The sequence below is a fragment of the Loxodonta africana genome, chromosome 2 (genome assembly GCF_030014295.1).
Source record: "Loxodonta africana isolate mLoxAfr1 chromosome 2, mLoxAfr1.hap2, whole genome shotgun sequence".
Taxonomy (NCBI): domain Eukaryota; kingdom Metazoa; phylum Chordata; class Mammalia; order Proboscidea; family Elephantidae; genus Loxodonta; species Loxodonta africana.
The window spans coordinates 17,472,869-17,494,606 of NC_087343.1; the positions used below are offsets into that span (position 1 = coordinate 17,472,869).

At 45.8% G+C, this 21,738-nt stretch overlaps 1 protein-coding gene across 3 annotated transcripts in view; it reads left to right on the forward strand.

The window, feature by feature from the left end:
• TRIO (trio Rho guanine nucleotide exchange factor) overlaps positions 1-21,738 on the forward strand; it is a 417,508-nt gene that overhangs the window by 221,891 nt on the left and 173,879 nt on the right. For all 3 annotated transcript variants that reach the window (XM_064270659.1, XM_064270669.1, XM_064270677.1), the window contains exon 11: positions 12,809-13,000. In XM_064270659.1, the coding sequence (XP_064126729.1) occupies positions 12,809-13,000 (192 nt within the window). The remainder of the gene's footprint in view (positions 1-12,808; positions 13,001-21,738) is intronic.

Below are 21,738 nucleotides of genomic sequence, written 5' to 3' on the forward strand. Positions count from 1 at the left end.
TTTTTAGACAGAATGGCCTTTGGAGGCACTTTAAAAATGGGAGCAGAGGAATCTTGAGTGCTTTCTGAGGGACCATATTTCATTTTCTGAAACATACACAGAAATAAAAGAAATTTGGGAGTTCAAGAAGAAATTGACTTTATACAGTGAAGTTTAAGGTCAGTGTGTTTCTCAGGGTTGCATTTTTAAGGATTCTTTGTGAAATGGATTCTAAACAGTTTTACTTTAGAGATCTTGAATTCACAACTTAGTGAACAATTTTTTTTTTCTTCATTGCAACTTCTTTAAAACCACGAGTCGTGCATGATGAAGTAACAAGACAGAGATTCAAAAAGGAAGTGATGAAACCTTGTGGTTGAATTTATTTATAATGCCCTATGTATAGATATATTCTGTAGAAGAGCTCCAGTGCTCTGGAAGGAGGAACCCGAACCTCCTGTTTGCTTGGTGTAGCTGCTGCAGGGCAGAGACCTCACTGCAGGAGCCTCGGTGTCAGGGCTTGTTTCAGACACCCAGGCAACCATGTCAGGAAGTGCTTGGATCATTTTTGCATGCCATTTGCAGAGCCAAGAACCTCGTCGTGACTGGTCTGGAGGTCCATCCCTTCTTTATCTTGTACAGTGATTGTGAGTAGAAATATCCTGTTGAAGGAATCCATGCTAAATAATTTATACAGTGTGGCATACACAGATGGCTTTTTCACGCACTAGCGTAAAGAAATTTAAAATGCTTTCGCTGTGAAGCTTTTTGCAAACGACTGTTGGAAAGGAAGAGGCTCTTTGACAGTAATCTTCTCTTTTACCCCTGAATAGTTACCCAGGTTAATATTCCTTTTTAGATGAACGAAAGTATGATTATAACAGCCAAGAAAGCCCAGAAAACTCTGAGTGTAGGAAGAAGCTGGCTTTGACAGCACATCAGATTTCCTTAACATGGTTAGGAAGTCTCTGCCCTATAGCATCGCTCCATAGGTTATCCACCCTGCAAGTGTTTCAGCTGCCTCTCTCCCTTCTCCTTATCCCCATGTGACTCACATTATGCTCCAAAGATGTAATCTGTCACAGAGTCATTCTTCACGAAGCCATTTCTGTCAGCAGCTTTTTTGTACGTGCCGTGTGATTATCTTGTCTTCTAGCATAAAAGAGTGGCATTGAGGGAAGCAGGAGACCTCTAAGTTCATTCTCGATTTTCAGGATGGCTTTTTAGTCTTTTAAAATAAATACTGGAGAGAATTGAGGGCAAGAATGGCTGGCACAATTTCCTTGGAGTTGTTGTATATTTACAATGTAATCTCACCTGCTTCCCCGCCCCCCCCCCCAAAAAAAAAACGCTTGTAAACAGTACTGATATATTACCAGTGGGCATTATAGGATTAAGATAAAGGTGTAGATCTGAGTACATTTTTAAACATTTTGGTCCTAGGCATACCCATGGAGGTAGAATATGGGGGAGTTTGACTCTGAGTCACAGTTTGCTTTGTTTCTTATTCTTAAATCAGTTTTTCCCCAAGAACACTGCATAAGTAGTCCTTCAGTTATTTGGCATCCTTAATGTTGCCAAACGTCTTGAGTATCTTTAGATGAGCAAAGGGTTTGGGGATGTCTTTATCCTCAGGCTCCTGGCCCTGGAGTCACAAGTTTCCAGCTGAAGCTATCTGTTGCATGAGAATCCAGGATCCCAGACCACCACTGGCCCTGGCGTACATGGTCAGGCCAGAGTTGGTGGTTGTTCTGGCCACCCCGAGAGGCAGTGCCTACTGAACTTTGTGGGGGGAGACTAGAAGGCGAGCAGCATGCAGTACGTGAGCACCCAGGCTCCGGAGCCAGGCCGCAGGGTAGGTCAGAGACTGCTCCACAGTGTTCTTGTCTGTTCATGCTCAGGTCTCCCGGTTGACCTGTCCTTCAGTTTCCTCATGTGTAACAACGATGGTGATGATTGCATGCCCACTTCATTGGTCCTTACGAACATTACCGTATTTCACTGAATCTAAGAAGCCATCAAAACACACCATTATTTTATGCACTACAAAGAAAGGAGAAAAATGCTTCTAATTAAGTTCTAAGGAGCCTGGTGGCATAAGAGTTAAGTGCTCGGCTGCTGACAGGTTGGCAGTTCAAACCCAACCAGCACCTCCACAGGAGAATGGTCTGGTAATCTGCTTCTGTAAAGATTACAGCCTAGAACACCCTTACCAGACAGTTCTACTCTATCACACAGGGTCTCCCGAGTCAAAAAACAACTCGATGGCACCCAACAACAACAACAGTTAAACTGTGACCCACTCTAGATCGTAGGACACATCCCAGTTTTAGAGATGTTAAAGTAGGAAGCACGTGTTTCAGAATCCACAGAATACAGTGAGTGAATTAAGGCGAGAGCACTTAGAAGAATGCACGGCACACAGTCAGTATTCAGTAAATGGTGTCAGTGCTGTGCCTGCTGCTGTAACGACCAGTGCCGGTTAGTTGCAATACGGTCTGTGAGGATGAAACAGCGTGATATGTGTGAAGCACTGACTGACTCACTCCTGCCTCATATTAGACTTGTAAGAGAGCATTGCTGGTTTTTACTAATGATGCTGATTATTAAAAGCATCTCTTTCTAGCAAGTGGAGTATGGCTAAAAGTCTGTGACATCTTCAAGGGGGGTGCGCTGGTCCTGGACCTCTTGGCCCCCAGATCCCTTCCTTGTCCCCCTGCCCTGCCTGTATTGCAGGACGCTGGGCCCCTCCCTGCAAGCCGCCTTTGCCACATTTCCTTGTCCACCCGTGTCTGTGAGGTGTGACCAATGGAGGCACTGATGAGAGACGAGCCGGGAAGGGGAGAGTAGAAGCCAGGGCCCCCTTTGCGCCTCAGGCTGCTCCTCTGGCAGAGCCCTTCTCCTCTGTGACTCCAACGGTACTGTTACGGTCCCAGGTCCTGACAGGTGACCCAGGAGATGACCCGGCCTTGCATTTGGGGCACCCTTTGTCATCCCAGCCAGGCAGGGAGAGGTGCCTCCTGCTGCCGCTAACCTCTGGGTTACTTCACACCCCTTGTTTGACTTCTCCATGCCATTACATGTGTAACCAATTCCCAGCATCAGGGGCTGTTCCTGATTTCCAGGTTAAACCCCAACTGAAACAGAGAGCAGAGTGAGTGGAGATGAGAGGCTCACGTACTAAGGCTTGGTGAGAACCCTACCAAGATCCTCAAGTGGAGAAGAGAGAGGAGCACATGGAAGCGGAGATACAGTGAAGCAGAGCGATGTGGGATGTTAGATGCACGGGGAGGGAGCTCCAGGTCCTTCAGGGAAGTCAGGGAAATGAAAACAGGAAAAAGAAGCTCACTGAGCATGACAGTTTTGTAGTGGTTGGTTTCCCATGGGACAGAAGGCTTTATTGTGGGAGGATGGGTGGGGTGCCAAGGAGGAGAGACCTAGGACCTAGGAGGGAAGCATGGGTCATTAGAACTGTGGGGGAGAGTATAGGGGGCAGTCATAGAGGGATGGGGGCAGTCGTAGCGGGTCGGGGCTCGGAGGGGTGGGGCAGTCGTAGTGGGTCAGGGCTCGGAGGGGTGGGGGCAGTCGTAGCGGGTCAGGGCTCGGAGGGGTGGGGGCAGTTGTAGCTGGTCAGGGCACAGGCTATTGAACACAGGAATGTGAAGCTCTCTGGTCAGACATCCTGCTTCTACCATGTCCTGATTGTCTGGCCACGGGCAAGGTAGTCTCTCAGAGCCTCAATTTCCTTATGAAATTGTACCTCATACCTGCCTTCACTGGGCTGCTGGGATGGGAGTATATCCATACAAAGCCTGACACCTACTAGGTGCTCGTAATACCACATCCCTCACCTAGAACCTCTACATCATTCAAGGCATCCAAGTATTTTGGCAAATACCAGTGTGGTGTTTTATACTACCTGTTGCCTTCAAGTCAATTCTGACTCATAGCGACCCTGTAGGATAGAGTAGAACTGTCCCATAGGGTTTCCAGGGATGTAAATCTTTACCATTAGCAGACTGCCACATCTTTTTCCCACAGAGTGGCTGGTGGGTTTGAACTGCTGACCTTTCTTTTAGCAGCTGAATGTTTAACCACTGCTCTACCAGAACTCCCATTTTAATACTACCCAGAGACCTTTGGAAATAGCTCCCGATGATTTTATAGGAGTATTTACCTCCTAAACTATCTTACCTTGCTAAACAACCCCCTCCCCCCTCTCCTCCCAAAAATCATTTCTCTGGTAAAATACTAACAGATAGAGATTAAAAAAATAAATAAATAAGCATTGTCATTGAGTTGATTCCAACTCATGGCACCCCAGGCATAGTAGTCAGTGTTTTGCTGCACCTAAGTATCTGCAACGAATCAATCCTGATTTAAAGCCACTCTATAGGACAGAGTAGAACTACCCTATAGGGTTTCCAAGAAGTGGCTGGTGGATTCAGACTGCCGACCTTTTGGTTAGCAGCTGGGCTCTAAACCACCGTGCCACGAGGGCTCCAAGTACATGCCATACGGAATATTTCAATTCTGCTGTTAGTGTTTTTAGTTTTATAATGTGGTAGCTCAAATTTTCAACTCTGTATTGTTTCTGTGTGTTCCAGTGGAGGTGGTGGCCTTGCCTCCCAGTATACTATGTGTTTGTTTCCTGAGTGAAGAACCAACGCACGGGAATCTATATGCTTTTAAATAATAATAAGGAAACTGGTGTTTGTAGTATGCACGTAGATACACTGACCCATCATTCTCCTGTATTCAGTCTCTACGTTGTTGTTAGGTACCATCGAGTTGGTGCTGACGAATAGCAGCCTTCTATACAACAGAACAAAACACTGCCCAGTCCTGTGCCGTCTTCACAATTGTTGCTATGTCTGAGCCCATCGTTGCAGCCACTGTATCAGTCCATCGCATTGAGGGGCTTCCTCTTTTTCACTAACCCTCTACTTTACCAAGCCTGATGTCCTTCTCCAGGGATTGGTCCCTCCCGATAACATGTCCATAGTTTGTGAGACAAAGTCTTACCATCCTTGCTTCTAAGGAGCATTCTGGCTGTACTTCCTTCAGGACAGATTTATTCGTTCTTTTGGCAGTTCGTGGTATATTCAATATTCTTCACCAACACCACAATTCAAAGGTGTCAATTCTTCTTCAGTCGTCTTCATTCATTGCCCAGCTTTCCCATGCATATGAGGCGATTGAAGACCCCATGGCTTGGGTCAGGTGCACCTTAGTCCTTAAAGTAACATCTTTGCTTTTCTACACTTTAAAGAGGTCTTTTGCAGCAGATTTGCCCAATGCAGTATATCGTTTGATTTCTTGACTGCTGCTTCCATAGGTGTTGATTGTGGATCCATGTAAAATGAAATCCCTGACGAGTTCAATCTTTTCTCCGTTTATTATGATGTTGCTCATTGGTCCAGTCGTGAAGATTTTTGTTTTCTTTATGTTGAGGTGTAATCCATACTGAAGGCTGTGGTCTTTGATTTTCATCAGCAAGTGCTTCATGTCCTCATTTTCAGCAAGCAGGGTTGTGTCATACTGCACTTCAGGTTGTTAATGAGTCTTCCTCCAGCCCTGATACCACATTCTTCTTCACACGGTCCAGCTTCTCAGATTTTCAGCATACAGATTGGATAAATATGGTTCATGTGGTTAAGAAGGTATCTTGAAAAGTTTTCTGTATGCAAATTTCTGCTGGCCATTTTTTAAATCGAAGCAAATGGACTAGAAGTATATGAGGACCCTGAAATGCTTGTATTTTCCTCTTTTCTCATCTGTTCTAAGATCAGCAAACTCATGTGCTTTGCACTGGATTCTAGATATGGCTCCTGGCCGTCCAGAGTAGGAATCTGGCCCTGAGGATTGTAGGAAGTGGGAGATCTGATCTGCCTTTGCCCTGCAGTAGCTGTTCTTGTTCCTCCTGAGCTTACCAGTTATGCAACTTTAATTTACTTCTCAGGAAAAAGAGGAAACTGTCTGGGCCTCTACCTTGGTTTGGCAGTCACAGTATCAGAGGCATAGGGGAGGGTAATGAGCACCCAGAGCCAGTCTCCAAGTTCTCCTGCCTTGTGTATGGGGTGGTTGGGCTTCCCCTTAGACTTGCACCCAGGGGCAAGTGCCCCCCCCATGTAGCCCCCCCTCCTTGGGCCTCTGCACTGCATACCCTTAATCCTCATCACAATCCCTTGAGGCCGGGATTATTACCTCCACCTCACAGGTAAGGAAATGGGCCCAGAGAGAGGGAGATGCCTCAGGGGACAGGACAGTAAGTGGAGGAGGGGCAAGTCCAGTCTCTTCAAACTCTCAAAGGCCAGTTCTCACTTGACTCTCTGCCTTTTAAGGGAGGAACCAGTCCTGTGACTGATTTTTTCCTTGTAAGAGGAACCCTGGCCCAGTCATTTGATGTTTGAACAGCCCCAGCTCTGCTGCTTACCAGCCCCTTACTAACCTACTTGTGACGTTACTTCACATCTTTGAGCCTCAGTTTCCTTACCTGTGAAATGGGAAGGAAATGGTGTCCAGCACATAGGGCTATTGTGAGGACGCTGTCTTAGTCATCTGGTGCTGCTATAACAGAAATACCAGAGTGCAAAGAGAAATTTATTTTCTCATAGTCTAGTAGGCTGAAAGTCCAAATTCAGGGTATCAGCTCCAGGAGAAGGCTTTCTTTGTCGGCTCTGGAGGAAGGTCTTTCTCGTCAATCTTCCCCTGGACTAGGAGCTTCTTTGCGCAGGAGCCCTGGGTCTAAAGGACGCACTCTGCTCCTGGTGCCGGTTTCTTGGTGGTATGAGGTCTCCAACTCTCTGCTTACTTCCCTTGCCTTTTATTACTTGAGAGATAAAAGGTGGTACAGGCCACACCCCAGGGAAACTCCATTTACATTGTATCAGGGATGTGACCTGGTAAGGGTGTCATAATCCCACCCTAATCCTCTTTAACATAAAATTGCAATCACAAAATAGAAGAAAAACACACAATACTGGGAATCATGGCCCAGCCAAACTGATGCACATTTTTGGGGGAACATAATTCAGTCCATAACAGAAGTGGTCCAGAGTTAGTACTCAAAAGTTAACATTTATGATTAATGTGTTTATTACTGCAAGGACACCTGTATTCTGTTGCAGAAGGATCCAGGGTCAGGCCTTGGCCTTGGGTTTCAGAGACACATGCAGGCTCTGGCTCTGTCAGCACCTGATGGAAAAGCCATCAGACCCTTGGTGCTTCCTCTTTTTCTTGAAGGGTAAAAGAGAAGTGGGACAAAATGCTTTCTGTTTAGTGCTCAGATAATTCGAAAATGAACTCATTCCTTTGGGACAATTATTTCTGTAAATGTCTTTACCTGCTTGCAAAAGATGAGAAAGCTTTCAGAAATGTAATGTGTAGCTGTTGGGAGATTCTGAGGTCCATATGCCAGGCGTGGGAGGTAGGTATCTTCAAAGCTGTAGCAACAGTCAACAAGAATCCTGGATTCTACTCTAGAAAACTGCATGTGTGGTCTGCCCTTTGTGTTTGCACAAAGCATGATACACTTCGCCTCACTCAGAACCGAGTTCTCGGAGATGAGGTCCTGATTCTGGCTGAGACTCACTGGGGAGCGTGGCTCTCTAAACCTCTCATCCCTGGCACAGTCATCTCAAAGTGCAGCCTCTGGTGCTCACAGGACCTCTGTCAGTAAAATGAACACAGAACGTCTGCAGCAATGCCCCTGATGCCTTGGTTGACCACCTGAGCAAGAGCTCGCTCTGTGCCTTTCGCTGTGCTGAGAGGATGCTGAGGCTGCCTCCCGGGAGGGGAGGGTCAGATGAGCTAATGCATGAAAGCGTTCAGAACTGCTCCATCTCCGTATGTGAATGCTGTGTAATTATTTTCTTAAATCTGCTATAACTGCTGTTACCAGTTGCCATCGAGTTGACTCCGACTCGTGGCGACCCCATGTGTGTCGGAATAGAACTGTGCTTCATAGATGACGGTGCCTGACACTTCAGATCACCAGGCCTTTCTTCCAGGGTGCCTCTGGGTGGACTCAAACCTCCAGCCATTGTATTTGTGGCCAAGCACTTTAATGCTTGCACCACCCAGGGGCTCCTAAGTCTGCAATGTGTGTGTGTATACTTTATTTTTTTTAGAATGGTTGTAGGTTTACAGAAAAATTACAAGGGTAATACAGAGAGTTTCCATATACTCAGATTCACTTTCTATTATTATTAACATCTTACATCAGTATGCCATTTGTCACAGCTGAGATGCTGACATTGGTACATTGTTGTTGTCGAGTTGGTTCTGACTCAGAGCGACCCTATGTACAACGGAACGAAATCCTGCCCGGTCCTGTGCCATTCTCAAAATCATTGCTGTGTTTGAGCCCGTTGTTGCAGCCACAGTGTCAGTCCATCTCATTGAGGGGCTTCCTCTTTTTCACTGACTCTCTACCTCACCAAGCCTTATGTCCTTCTTCAGGGACTGGTCCCTCTGAAAACAGTTCCAAAGAAAGTGAGACGAAGTCTTGCCATCTTTGCTTCTAATGAGCATTCTGGCTGTACTTCTTCCAAGATAGATTTGCTAACTCTTCTGGCAGTCCATGATATATGCGATATTCTTCACTAACACTATAATTCAAAGGCACCATTTCTTCTTTGGTCTTCCTTACACATTGTCCAGCCTTCTCATGCATATGAGGCAATTGAAAATATCATGGTTTGGGTCAGGTGCACCTTAGTCCTCAAAGTGACATCTTTGTTTTTAACACTTCAAAGAGGCGTTTTGTAGCAGATTTGCCCAGTGCGACATGTCATTCGATTTCTGGACTGCTGCTTCCATGGGCATTGATTGTGGAGGGCAAGCAAGTTCCTTGTCATAATTGTGACTTCCCAGCTGCCAGACTGCTTGGTGACACAGAATTGCATAGGATGGAAAGTGGGTATTGCTTTGCCTCCAGAGCAGCACAAGTGGACGTTTTTAATACATAATTTTGCTGTTACAAAGCAACTTTGAAGTAGGCAATTTCACTTTTCTAATCTATGCAGGAATTTCTGTAACTTATCTGCCAAATATGTCATATTGAGTATGTTAAAACCCTTTAAGTATGCTTTTAAGCCCTATAGTCATATTGGGAACTGAATGTGCTTTTCACGTTAATGCAAATAATTTGATTCTAAAGAATATGTAAAGTGTACATAGATGTGTTTCTCAAGTCTGGTTGCTATGAGTTGGAATCAACTGGATGGCAACGGGTCTGATGTGGTCATAACTAGCAAATGTTAAGGAATTCTTGGGCAGCTCTTCACTCATTTCTAAAGGAATTCTGAAAGGCCCTCGTCGACAGAGCACTCATTGGTATGATGCTGAAATTCCTAGAATATCCTTAGGATGCTTTGGATAGTACCAGGAAGAAGATCTCCAGAAAATGGTTTTTAAGGTTTGCAAGGAGGAAGATGTGATTATGAACCTTGCCTCACAATTGTGTAAAAGGGTTTTGTTTTGTTTTGTTTTTTTTTAGTGAAATACTTGTTTCAAAGAACCCAAATGTTTAACAACATGTCGGGTGGTTATGAACACAAGCTTTGACCCAGACCTGGGTTTGCGTCTTGTTTCCACCACCTATCAGCCTTGTCCATGGGGGCCAGTGACTGCCCTGTAGGCCTCAGTTTTCTTATGTATAAAATGGGTTGTGGTTAGGATTAAATGGCCCAGGGCAAGGGAAGCACTTGGCCCCCTGACATACAGTAAACACTCGAGACCTTGGCACCCCAAGGAGCTGGGGCTGGAGTGGTCACCTGGGGTGGGGATAAGGAGCACACCCACATTGGGCAGTTTTCATTGTAGTATTTAAGTTCTCTATAGACAGTGCACCCTTCCTCCCATAATTTCCTCACCTGCGACCTCACCACCACCTGCCTCGACATTCAGGTGCCACTTGCTCAGTAAGCGATTATTAGTATCATCATTATTGGAGTCACTCTCATACTTGTACTGTATTGAAACTGTTTTAGTGTTTTTACATCTTGCAATAAAGTTGGAAGTACAGGACAAGAAAAAACTTTTTTTCCCTTGAATTATTTAATATATATATTTTTTAATTAAAAGGGCATTTTCCTACATAGCTACAACTGTTGTTGTTAGTTGTCGTCGAGTCTGTTCTGACTCATGGCAACTGCATTTGTGTAGAGTAGGCAAACCACAGGGTTTTCCGGGCTGTGACCTTTCAGAAGCAGATCACCAGGCCTGTCTCTTGAGACACCCCTGGGTGGGTTTGAACTGCCAACCTTTTGACTAGTAGTCAAACGCTTAAATATTTGCTACACCCAGGGACTATAATACGACTATCAAAACCAGGAAATTAACATTGATACATGATTACCATCTAACCTTCCCCGTAATGTCCTTTAGAGCAGAAAGATCCAGTTCAGAATCGTGTGGCATTTAGTTGTCCCATCTCTCTAGTTGGCTTAAGCCTGGAACGGTCCCGCAGTCTTTCCTCGACTGTCTCGACCTGAGGCTTTGGAAGATCAAAGACTCATTATTTTGAAGACTGCTCCTCATTTTGGGTTTGTCTGATGTTTCCTTCTCATTAGAGCCAGGTTCTGCATCATCGCAGAAATACTGTAGAAGTGATACTGTGATCTCCAATCCCACTCTATCAGGTGCCTCATGACTTTCATTTGTCCCATTACTTACGGGGTTCACTTTGATCCCAGGATTAAGGTGGTAACTGCTAGGCTCCTCCACTGTAAAGTTACACTTTTTCCCCTTCGTAAGTAATAAGTATTTTGTGGGAAGGTACTTTGAAATTATGTAAATTTCCTGTTCCTCCTCCTATTTTATTTATATCAGTATGGATTTGTGGTTTCCTGTTGTATTCAGTGGGTTATGCTCCATTGCTGTCCTTGTTTATTCTGAGACTCAGGCTCTCCCTGGTTTGGCCAGCAGGCTCCTTTGCAAGCTGGCATCCGTGTCCTGACATGGCCACATTGCACACGAACACTTCTTATACTTCCTTATACTCTGTGCTGGCACAGGAGGATGGTCCAGGCTCCTCTCCTACTTCACCCCTCCCCAGCCCTGGAATCAGCCAATTCTCCAGGAAGTCCTGGATCCTTTTACAGGAGAGTGGGTGCTAAGCGTGGTAGGCCCAGTTGATGCTCCCAGGCCCTCTCAGTGGGCAGAGGCAGGGTAGGGGTGTGTGTGTGTGTGTGTATAACTACACACACACGTTCATCTGTCTGTTGAAACTCATGAGTTCACACCGATACCTCCAAATCCAATCCAATGCCACAGAGTTTACTCACGTTTTCTCCCTTTCCATCTTTGGAACTCCCTTCTCTAAAACGAGAAACCTGGCTCCCGTTGTCCTTTGTATATTTACCTAGTTGATACATTCCCTTGGATGTCACCAGTCTCCCATCATGATGCCCACCCCCGTCGTGCCTAGACGCTCTCCTCATCTCGCTCAGGCTTCTACTTCTCATGCCAGCTCCGCAATCCAGGGACACACTCATCACATCCTTAGGCTGTGACTCCACAGGGACACCCTCATCACTTCCTCAGCTCTGACTTCCCACAGGGACACCCTCACCATCCCCTCAGGCTGACTGCCCACAGTGACACTCTTGTCACCCCCTCAGGCTCTGACTACTCACAGGAACAGCCTTGTTACCCCCTCAGGCTGATTACCCACAGGGACACCCTTGTCACCCCCTCAGGCTGACCCACAGGAACACCCTCGTCACCGCCCCCCCCCCCCGCAATGACTCCCTATAGATACCCCTGGTCACCCTCCTCATGCAGACTCCCTACAGGGACATCTTCATCACCCCCTCGGTCTGACTCCCCACAGTGATACTCTTGTCACCCCTCTCAGGCTGATTTCCCATAGGGACATCCTTCTCACACTCTGAGCCACCACCTAACCCACAGTGAGATGCCTGTCCTGCTTTAGGACTAAGTGCTTTGAGATGGGGAAGGATCAAGGAGGGCTCAGCCTGTTTCTCAAGGGGAGCCTCAAGCATACTTTCTGGGCCTTTTCAAAAGACCTCACTTCTGCTCTTTTGCTGCACTGATGTCCTCTAGTCTCAGGTGCTGCTCACCTCTGCCAGGGAACCCTCAGCTAGTGGCTTCCTTTAACAGGACCAGGTCTTTAGCATACCTGTTTGTTTGAGGTACCCATTTGCAGCCTCTTATTTGTCAAGAATTAAAACAGTAATTCTCAGGGCATTTTAGGCACTTATTTTCACTTAACTTTCAGCTCTTTAAAACCCTGACTACTTTATAGCCAGTTAGAGTTTCCTTGTTCCCAAAGGTATGCACTCTTAAATAGAAAAAAGGTGACCACAGAATGACCAATAAATAGAAACACATGGGAAGGGACAGCTACTGGTGTTTGTGTGGAGCTTTTTCACTTGCATTTTGGGAATTATCAGACAGCAATGTATCATACTGAAAGACAAAACTGGAACTCCCTGCTCTGCCGTAAGCCTGGGGAAAAGTGAAGCGGGCATTTGTGGCTACGTTGTGTCTCTGGGTGCTCGGTGGCAAAAATCTGAAAGCCCTGTGTGAGTCAGGTGGCAGCACCAACTGCCAGCAGATCACCGCTTCAGATGAAAGAGCTTGGACCTGAGGTTCAAAGTTTAACAGCCTAAAACAAGATAATGGCAATGCTGATAGAGAAGCCTTGAACGCCCAAGACCATCTCTTCCCGTCATGTTTCTCTCTGCTTGATCTAAGGAAATGATACCATAAATTGACTGCGTTGCTGTGTACTGCCGGCCCAGCCTGGCCGGCTTGTGCTTTATTCACCCTCTGTGTCTCTGGATTTTCTCTTGTGCAGAACACATACACCAATGCAGATAAATTGCTAGAAGCAGCGGAGCAGCTAGCTCAGACTGGGGAATGTGACCCGGAAGAGATTTATCAGGCTGCCCATCAGCTTGAAGACCGGATACAAGATTTCGTCCGGCGTGTGGAGCAGAGGAAGATCTTACTGGACATGTCGGTGTCCTTTCACACCCACGTAAAGGAGGTAAGGCGTCTGGAAGACAGAATATGCTTCATGTCAGAAAGGGTCTGTGAACTACTTGACAGGAATCTGAATTTTGGCCATAATGTGAGAAGGTAGACTAAAGGTGGCAAGTGATGATAGGCAGCCCATCAGTACCAAGTATGTCACCAAGCAGGGCATTGCGCTGACCTCTTGCACAGACCTTTCCCACTACACGGGTGCGCGCAGACTACTGCTGAAGGGATGAGGGCAGGAGGTACCAGGGACAGGTGTGGATGAGGAGGTGAGCAGGTAAAACGGGAAACTGAATGAGATCCTTGGAGAGAGACGGAGCTCCTTGTCCATCTTAGCACCAGGAGAGGATCCACACATTGTGGTCACGGCCGTGGGGTTTCGTTTCTGTTTGTTAGCCTGTCATGTGGCTAAAGTCATGGCTGCCTCTGATTTTATCAAACCACATGACTGCTCTCAGGTGCAGATAAACTTGAGTATTACGTAATGTTGGATTTAGATGGTGGCATGGAATAGAGAATAAGAAAACCCAGTGTGGTCTTCATGTTAATGGTCGTGGGATAGCTGTGCTCTTGCTAACGAATTTAGTAACAAGGACAGTGAGAAAAGATACTCTGTTTTTTGGTGTTTGAAAAGTAGGTACTAATGAAACCTTGCATACGTACGTTCTTCTTAGGAGAAGTCACACCAAATTTTGTTAAAGAAGATATTATGTAGCTTTTGAAGGGGAAAAGAAATAACAAAAATTAGAGTTTTCAGAAAAATTAAAGTTTTACAGATTGAATGGGGGTGTAAATTTACTACATCTTACTTCTGCCTTGGACAATGCTAAGGAAAAATTCTTTACTTCACAAAGGGCCTATTTTATAATACAGTTCTTTATAAATTTGGAAGTGAGGGATCTGTCATGGATATGTGGGATTAAACACCGGAAGTTTATGGTAATAGGATAGGAAGAAGGATCTGGGAGAGTGAGATCACTGGGAGAAATACAGAAATGGGCAAGATCTGGCTGTCTTGTGTTTAGAGGCATCATGTTGTTTATTGTTAGCTGCCATCATGTTGGCCCCCACTCACAGTAACCTTATGTATAACGGAATAAACATTGCCCAGTTCTGCACAATCTGTGTGATCTTTGATCTGTCTGAGACCATTGTTTCAGTTATTGTGTTAATCCAACTCGTTGAGGGTTTCCTTCACTTGCATTGGCCCTCTATCAAACACGATGTCTTTTTCTAGCAATTGGTCTTCCCTGGTGACGTGTCCAAAGTAAGCAAGCCAAAGTCTCGCCATCCTTGCTTCTCAGGAGCATTCTGGTTGTGTTGCTTCTAAAACTGGTGGGGATCAAAGGTTCAGAAGTGCATTTAAAGGAAATCCACTCAAAGGAAAGGAACTGCCGATCAGCTCTGGGACCTTGGGAGCCAGTCCTCAGTCAGGTCACTTGTACCTTGAATGTTTGGACCACATGAACACGACAGTCCCTTTCCACTCAGAAAGTACGAGTCCGCCGAGAGCATGTAGGAGAATAGTCAGTGAACTGCAGGGACGGGAGAGTTTGCGGTTCAGCTGCCCTGGGCTAGCAGCCAGCTCTGCCAGAGGCAGCCCTTTCTGCACTTCGCAGCCCTGAGATGGTCAGAAGTAGAAAACTGACAGGGTCAGCTTCTTCCCCTGTTCTCACTAATGCTGTAACGGAGAAGGACTTTAAAATTTTTGCATATTTAAAGTATCTACAGAGAGAAAACTTTTTTCCAAGTGGCCATGTCGGTGGGCACTTCTCCAGGCAGCTTCCACTTATTGATACACATGGCACTGGATGCTGAGTGCCTCAGTCAGCAGTATCCAGCTCACTGGTCTCCCCGCCTCACCAGCTTCCTGGCAGCACTGCCAGCAGACTGACTTTTCTGAAATGTAAATTTGATTAGGTTGCACCCTTGTTTTTGAATACCAGTAATTTTTCGTGTATCGGGTCCATACTTTTCTTTCCAGCCTCCTCTTGTGATCTACTTTCTTCCAAAGCCCTGTTCCCTCAGCAGAGTGTCCCCAGATTTGTGACACTTTGACACCTTTGAGACTTGGACACACTGCTTCCCTCACTTCTTCTCCAGGCAACTAGTTCTCCGCCTATACTTTGTAGAGTGCTCTTTACACGCATGCTCTTTACACGCTCTTTCAACGTGTGTTATAATTATGCGTGATTCTGTCCATCCCATCCGTGTGTTAGTGTCTCCTTATCTGAGGCATTTGTATACCCTATCTGGAAAGAAGAAAGGGAGGTAAAGGAGATGTGTGTAAAAAAGCAGATTGTGTCTGAGTGACAGAAAATGGAAGGAGCGTAGGGCAGGGGGTAGGGAACCTCTCTCAAGCCAAGAGCGGGGTGGGCAGACATCCAGCCAGACGTCCCTCATTCGAGGCCACAGAGGGCACTGTGGTACTGTTGCCCTGTGGTCTTAGATGCTGAGGGCGAGGGGAGGGGAGAGGAGGAGAGGGGTGGGGAGGCTGCAGGCTGCTGGGCAAAGTTCTTAGAATGAATTCAGAGACAGGCAGAGGCAGCAGCTCCTCCTATCTGCAGAACATGAGAGGGCCCCATGTTTGTAAGTAACACCATATTGGTCTGTGTGACGTTGTCTCAGAGATGGAGAGCAGGATCATTTGTTTTAGTATCAGCAGCATTTTTAAGGAAAGGATCTTACAATGAAAGCATTCCAGTTACCAAGGCACAGAGTCTATCTAGTCAACAAAAAACCAAAACCAAATCCACTGCCATCGAGTCACTTCTGACCCATAGCGACCCTATAGGACAGAGTAGAACTGTCCCATAGGGTTTCCAAGGACCGCCTGGTGTATTCGAACTGCCGACCTTTTGGTTAGCAACCATAGCTCTTAACCGCTGCGCCACCCGGGTTTCCTCTAGTCAGTAAGCTTGGAAATTATTTAAAAGTCAAAGTCCATTTTAGTTTCACTGGCTAAACTATAGGAACCTCTAGTATGGATGAGCTTGTAGACTAAGGCAACCATAAATGTTTTAAAGGTTAAGTGGTTCACTTTCACAATTTGAGAATTTTCAGCACATTCAATCTTTCCTTTTTATGTGAAAGGCCCTCAGAGTAGCAGAGAAACTGGCATATTTACCGATTGGTTTTTCTTAATGTGTGCACCTAAAGTGATGCGGGGACCAAGGACGGACTGAGTGACCAGTTGGGGGCTGCATAGTGGTATCCACGGAGGGGACATGGGGGACCCACGTGCTCGGAGTTCACCTCGTGCTTCCTCACCTGTACTAAGACTGCATTTCCAACCCGACTATTTCCTAGGTTGATGGATTTTTTTCTGACCAGCCCCAGTATCTTCCTCACTGTCCTTTCTCTGTGTAGCACAAATGCCCTAAAGACCCCAGGAACACTAGTTAGACTTTTTGTAGGAAAGCATGGCATCTTCCCTCAGCCATTGTGTGGTGAAGCTGATTATTCAGTTGGGAATAAATTGAATTAGTTTAAAAGCGAGACAAGGGCCAGGAGGAGTAAATCATGCTCATTGGATATATATTTGCATAAGGTCATGAAATATTTAAACATATCAGGTGAGGGAAAAGTTGTGAAAAGGTTTACATAATCTGAATGACTTTTTCCCAAGCAGATCATATAATTTAAAATTTTAAATGTAAATAAGCTAGAAAAAATAGCCGTGTTTTCGATTTAGGCAGATAGAAGTTAACTGTCACAGGCTCTCCCAACACACATGAACTTTCCTCACTGCGGATGTTCCCCCCGCAGGGGTCTTGGTTCTCACCTTCTGTGGAATGTACCTTTTGCCCTCACTTTTTTGTAGTAAACGTTTGTTTCTCTGAGGAGCAAGCAAGGAGAATGCAAAGGTGTTCTCATAGCAGCTCATCTTAAAAAGATACCTGTCTTGGTGATGACCGTTCAGTGTTCACTCAGAAATTCCCTCGAAGGATCACCACTGGGAGAACCACGGCAGTGGGCAAGTCTTGTTGCAGACCAAGCACTTTGACTCAGCAAGCTGGGCCCCTCTTTGCTTATTCTCGTACCCTAGAGAACAGAACACAGTACACTTGTACCTGGGAAGGGAGAAAAGAGGAAATGTTTTCACCCAGGGGGCAAATATCTGTACCTCAAGGTTGGATGCAGAAAGTGGTCCACAAAAATTTTAATTTAGCTTCGATTTCACCCTTAGAATGCAGATTTGGAAGCATTCCAGGGTTTTTTTTTTCCCCCTCATATATTTTTTTCCCCCTTTAGCAAGAATTCATGAGTTGGCTTAACCTCCTTTTGGGAGGCTTAAAGACCAATGCTCTGTCCTTTTAAAAAAATGTTTTTTAAGAATTTAGAAGGAATGCGGATTGGCCTAACACAGTATCATAAATTTGGATTTTACTTTGGGAGGATTCTTATCCTACATTTTCTCTCCCTCCACTTCTTAGTCTCTATCTTCCGTCCAGTATTACTTGTAGCATTTTATTCACCCCCATTCTGACTGTAATTCTCCCAGTATTGACTTATCTGCCCTCCTTTCCTTTCCTTTTTTTTTTTTTTCGATTTTATTTTTGGTGAAAATATGTACAACAAAACACACACCCATTCAACATTTTTTCATCATATACAGTTCAGTGACAACGGTTACATATGTCATATTGTGTCACTGTTCTTCCTGTCTGTGCCCATATTGTCTCACTACTCTTCACTTCAACTCTGTGCCCCTTAAAGTTCTTGTTCGTGCATTAGAGTTATGATTGTTCATTTGATCTTACATGTTGTTGCTGTTAGGAGCCATCGAGTCTGTCCTGACTCATAGCGACCCTGTGTACGACAGAATGCAACACTACCTGGTCCTGTGCCATGCTCACAATCGTTTTTATGCTTGAGCCCGTTGTTCCAGCCACTGTGTCAGTCCATCTCATTGAGGATATCCCTCTTTTTCACAGACCCTGTACTTCCACGTCATTAAGGTCGAGTCTACTTGGAGGAGGTGGCTCTTCCCCAGTTGTCTTTTGAGTGCCTCCCAACCTCAGGGGCTCATCTTCCGGCACTGTATCGGGCGATGTTCCACTGCTTTTAATAAGGTTTTTCCTGGCCGATTCTTTTCAGAAGTAGACCGCCAGGTCCTTCTTCCTAGTCTGCTTTAGTCTGGAAGCTCAGCTGAAACCTTTCCTCCATGGGTGACCCTGCTGGTGTTTGAATACCGGTGGCATAGCTTCCAGCGTCACAGCAGCACACAAGCCCCCACAGTACGACAAGCTGACAGACACGTGGGAGTCATCTTAGATAGATATTTCTTTAAAAGGGTGCAGTGTTAAAGGTGTCCTCCTTTCCTTTTGAATGTGTGTTTTCACCGTGTACTCACTCACTTATGCTCTTACTCTCTCTCTCGCTCTGCCACTCACTCCCTCTCTCACTCAGTCACTCTCACTGTCACTCACCGTCACTCTGTCACTCACTCACTGTCTCACTCAGTCACTCAGTCCCTGTCACTCACTGTCCCACTCAGTCACTCACTCTCACTCTGTCACTCACTCACTGTCTCAGTCACTCCATCACTCACTCTCTGTCACTCACTGTCACTCACTGTCTCAGTCACTGTCACTCACTCTCACTCTGTCACTCACTCACTGTCTCAGTCACTCCGTCACTCACTCTCTGTCACTCACTGTCACTCACTGTCTCAGTCACTGTCACTCAGTCTTACTCTGTCACTCACTCACTGTCTCAGTCACTGAGTCTGTCACTCTCACTCTGTCACTCGCTGTCTCAGTCACTCTCTCTGTCACTCACTCATTCTGTCACTCACTCTCGCTGGCTTGCTCACTCACTCCAAAGCGTTTCCCAAGCAACCGTAATGTGTAAGGAGGTTGTGATACACGAATGACAAATGGAAAAACACATTTCTGCTTTAGTATGTGTCACAGATTTCAGGCATTGTTTATTGGTTTCTCTTGATGGACTTTCAGTTCCTTGAAGGCTGGGACCATGTCTCAGTTATCTTTGTATTCCTAATAGTTAACCTCCTGATACTTAATACAAATTTGTGGAAACAATATCTGTTTTTAGCACATCATTCTGGGATTTTCAAATAGAGCAAAAGCTTAATTATTTTCAGCCATTCATGCTCATCCCACTTTATTCTCAAAGTGAGGTCCTGAGTTCATCAGTAATTACCTTGGGAGCCTGTAGGCTGTTTGAGACAGCCAGGTGGTAGCACTGTGCTCTTGGCTAGAGTTTGTTTCTGGAATTGTCTCAGCAGCCTTGCAGTGGTTTTTGTTCACTGGACCCCCGGGAGCCATGGTCTCCCAGGAAGACATTTGAATCGGACCATGATTCTTGCTGGGCGAAGTAAAGAAGCCTCTTGGTTTTGCTTCTGCAAACTTAGGCACCAAACTAGGACACGTTTTTGTTCAGAGTAACGCCTGGGAAAAGGAGCCCTTTCATTTTATTCAGAAGTGAAGAATAAAGGCCTCGCAGCCACCTGGAGGTTTGTTTGTCACAGTGCACCAGCCCGGCTTCATTTCCATGCCGAGCTCATGCTCTGGCTGCGGCGCCCCTTTCCATGGTGAGAGCAGGCAGTGGGTCACCATGTGCCGTCTCCTCTGATTGGCGGAGGGGGGCTTGGAAGTGGGTGTTCTCGCCCCTTCCTGGCCGGGTGTGGAGCTCTGAGCTGGTCGTCCCCTGCCTCACAGTTGTCTCCAGGAGTGTGCTGAAAACACATCCAGTGTATTCTCAGGCACCACTTGAGGGGCCCAGATGCTTGTTCCCTCGTGAGGCTGGAGAACCAACGTCTAGTGGTTAACCTAGTAGAGAAAACAGACTAAAGGCACACCGTGCTCCTAGCTTGGCCTGGATCAGATGGGTCCTGCTTGTGGTTGGAGCTCTGACACCGAGGCTGCTCCCCGGGGCCTGACGTCCTCTCCAGAGAAGGCCCATGTCTGTGCTGCACAGAAGCGACTCTCCACAGTAGTTGTCTCTGAATCATTCCAGCCTCTCTGCACACATGTTGGACTCCTTCAGAGACCTTATGTCTCCTGTGCAAAGGTCTCTAAAGTTTGTTTTCCAACTTCCAAGCCTCTTCTTTGGGCCTTCCCAGCAGTATTTTACTCAGGGAGTCACCTGTCGATAGCCTCTAAAATGACTTCCTTCCCCCACCTGCATTCCTGTTTCCATTCCCTATACGTAGCTCCAAAGAGATAAGTGGTACCTTTACACATGTTCCCTGTTTCTTTTTTCTTTAATTTCTTATTTTGAAATAATTATAGCTTGTTACAAATGAACAGGGGGATTCCATGTACCCTTCACTCAGCCTCCTCCATTGAGGCTATCTTGCATAGCCACAGCACACTGTCAAAGCAGAAAAGTGATGTTGGTACGATCCACAGAGTTTAGGCAGATTTTACCATGTTTATGTGTACATGTGCCAACACGCATCTTGGTTTCCTAGTGCTGCCATAACAAAAATGCCACTTTAAAGAACAGAAATTTGTTCTGAACAGAGCAGGAGAAAAATGTAGAACAGAATTTAAATTCACGTAAAAAGACCAGACTCACTGGTCTGACAGAGACTGGAGGAGCCCCCAAAACTATGGCCCTCCAGGAGCTCTGTTAACCCAGACCTGAAACCATTCCTGAAGCCCACTTTTCAGACAAAGATTAGACAGACCTACAAAACAAAAAATAACACGTGAGGAATGTGCTTCTTAGTTCAATCAAATATACAAGACCAAATGAGCAACTCCTGTCCAAAAGCAGGATGAGATGGCAGGAAGGGTCAGGAACTGGACAATGGACACAGGGAACCTGGGGTGGAAAGGGGCAGTGTGCTGTCACATTGTGGGGGCTGCAACCAATGTCACAAAACAATATGTGTATGAATTTTCGAACGAGAAATTAACTTGAGCTGTATGTAAACTTTCAGCTAAAGCACACACACAAAAAACAAACAGAAGAACAGAAATTTATTGTCTCGCAGTTTTGGAGGCTAGGAGTCTGAATTCAGGGCTGTGCTCTGTCTGCTGTAGGAGGCGGATCTTTCCTCCTTCAGCCCCTGGTGTTCCTTGGCCTGATCCTCACATGGCATCTTCCCCCTGCTGATGTGACTCCCCGTGTCTGCTTCCCCTTTTTATAGGACAGCACTCAGAAGGGAGTAGGATTAGGACCCACCCTACTCCAACGTGGCTTCATTAACATGCCAAAAGAAAAGCCCTATTTCCAGATAGGTTCACGTTTGCAGGTGTACAGGAGTAAGGACTTGAGCATACCTTTTTGGAGGCACAATCCTATCCATAACCGTTTTTAAGAGTAGATTTAGTCGTACGCAGTTTTATCATATGTGTAGACTCATGTTACTACCACCACATTCAACATACAGAACTGTCCGGTCACCCAAGGGCTCCCCTATGCTGCCTTTTCATATCTGCACCCTCCCCATCTCTCACCTGTGGAACCACGGATCTGTTCTCCATCTCTGTAGCTTAACTCAAAAATGTTACATAAATGGTATATAACCTTTTGAGATTGGAGGTTCTTTCAGTCAGCGTAATTCCCTTGCAATCCATCTGTGCTGTTGGCGTGTATCAGTAGTTTTTCCCTTTTTATTGGTGAGTAGTATTTCGTGGTATGACTGTATCCCAGTTTATTTCACCGTTCACCCATTGAAAGACATTTGGATTATTTCTGGATTTGGGCTATTACAAAAAGAGAGGCTTTGAACAATCCTATACAGGCTTTTGTGTAAATGTAAGTTTG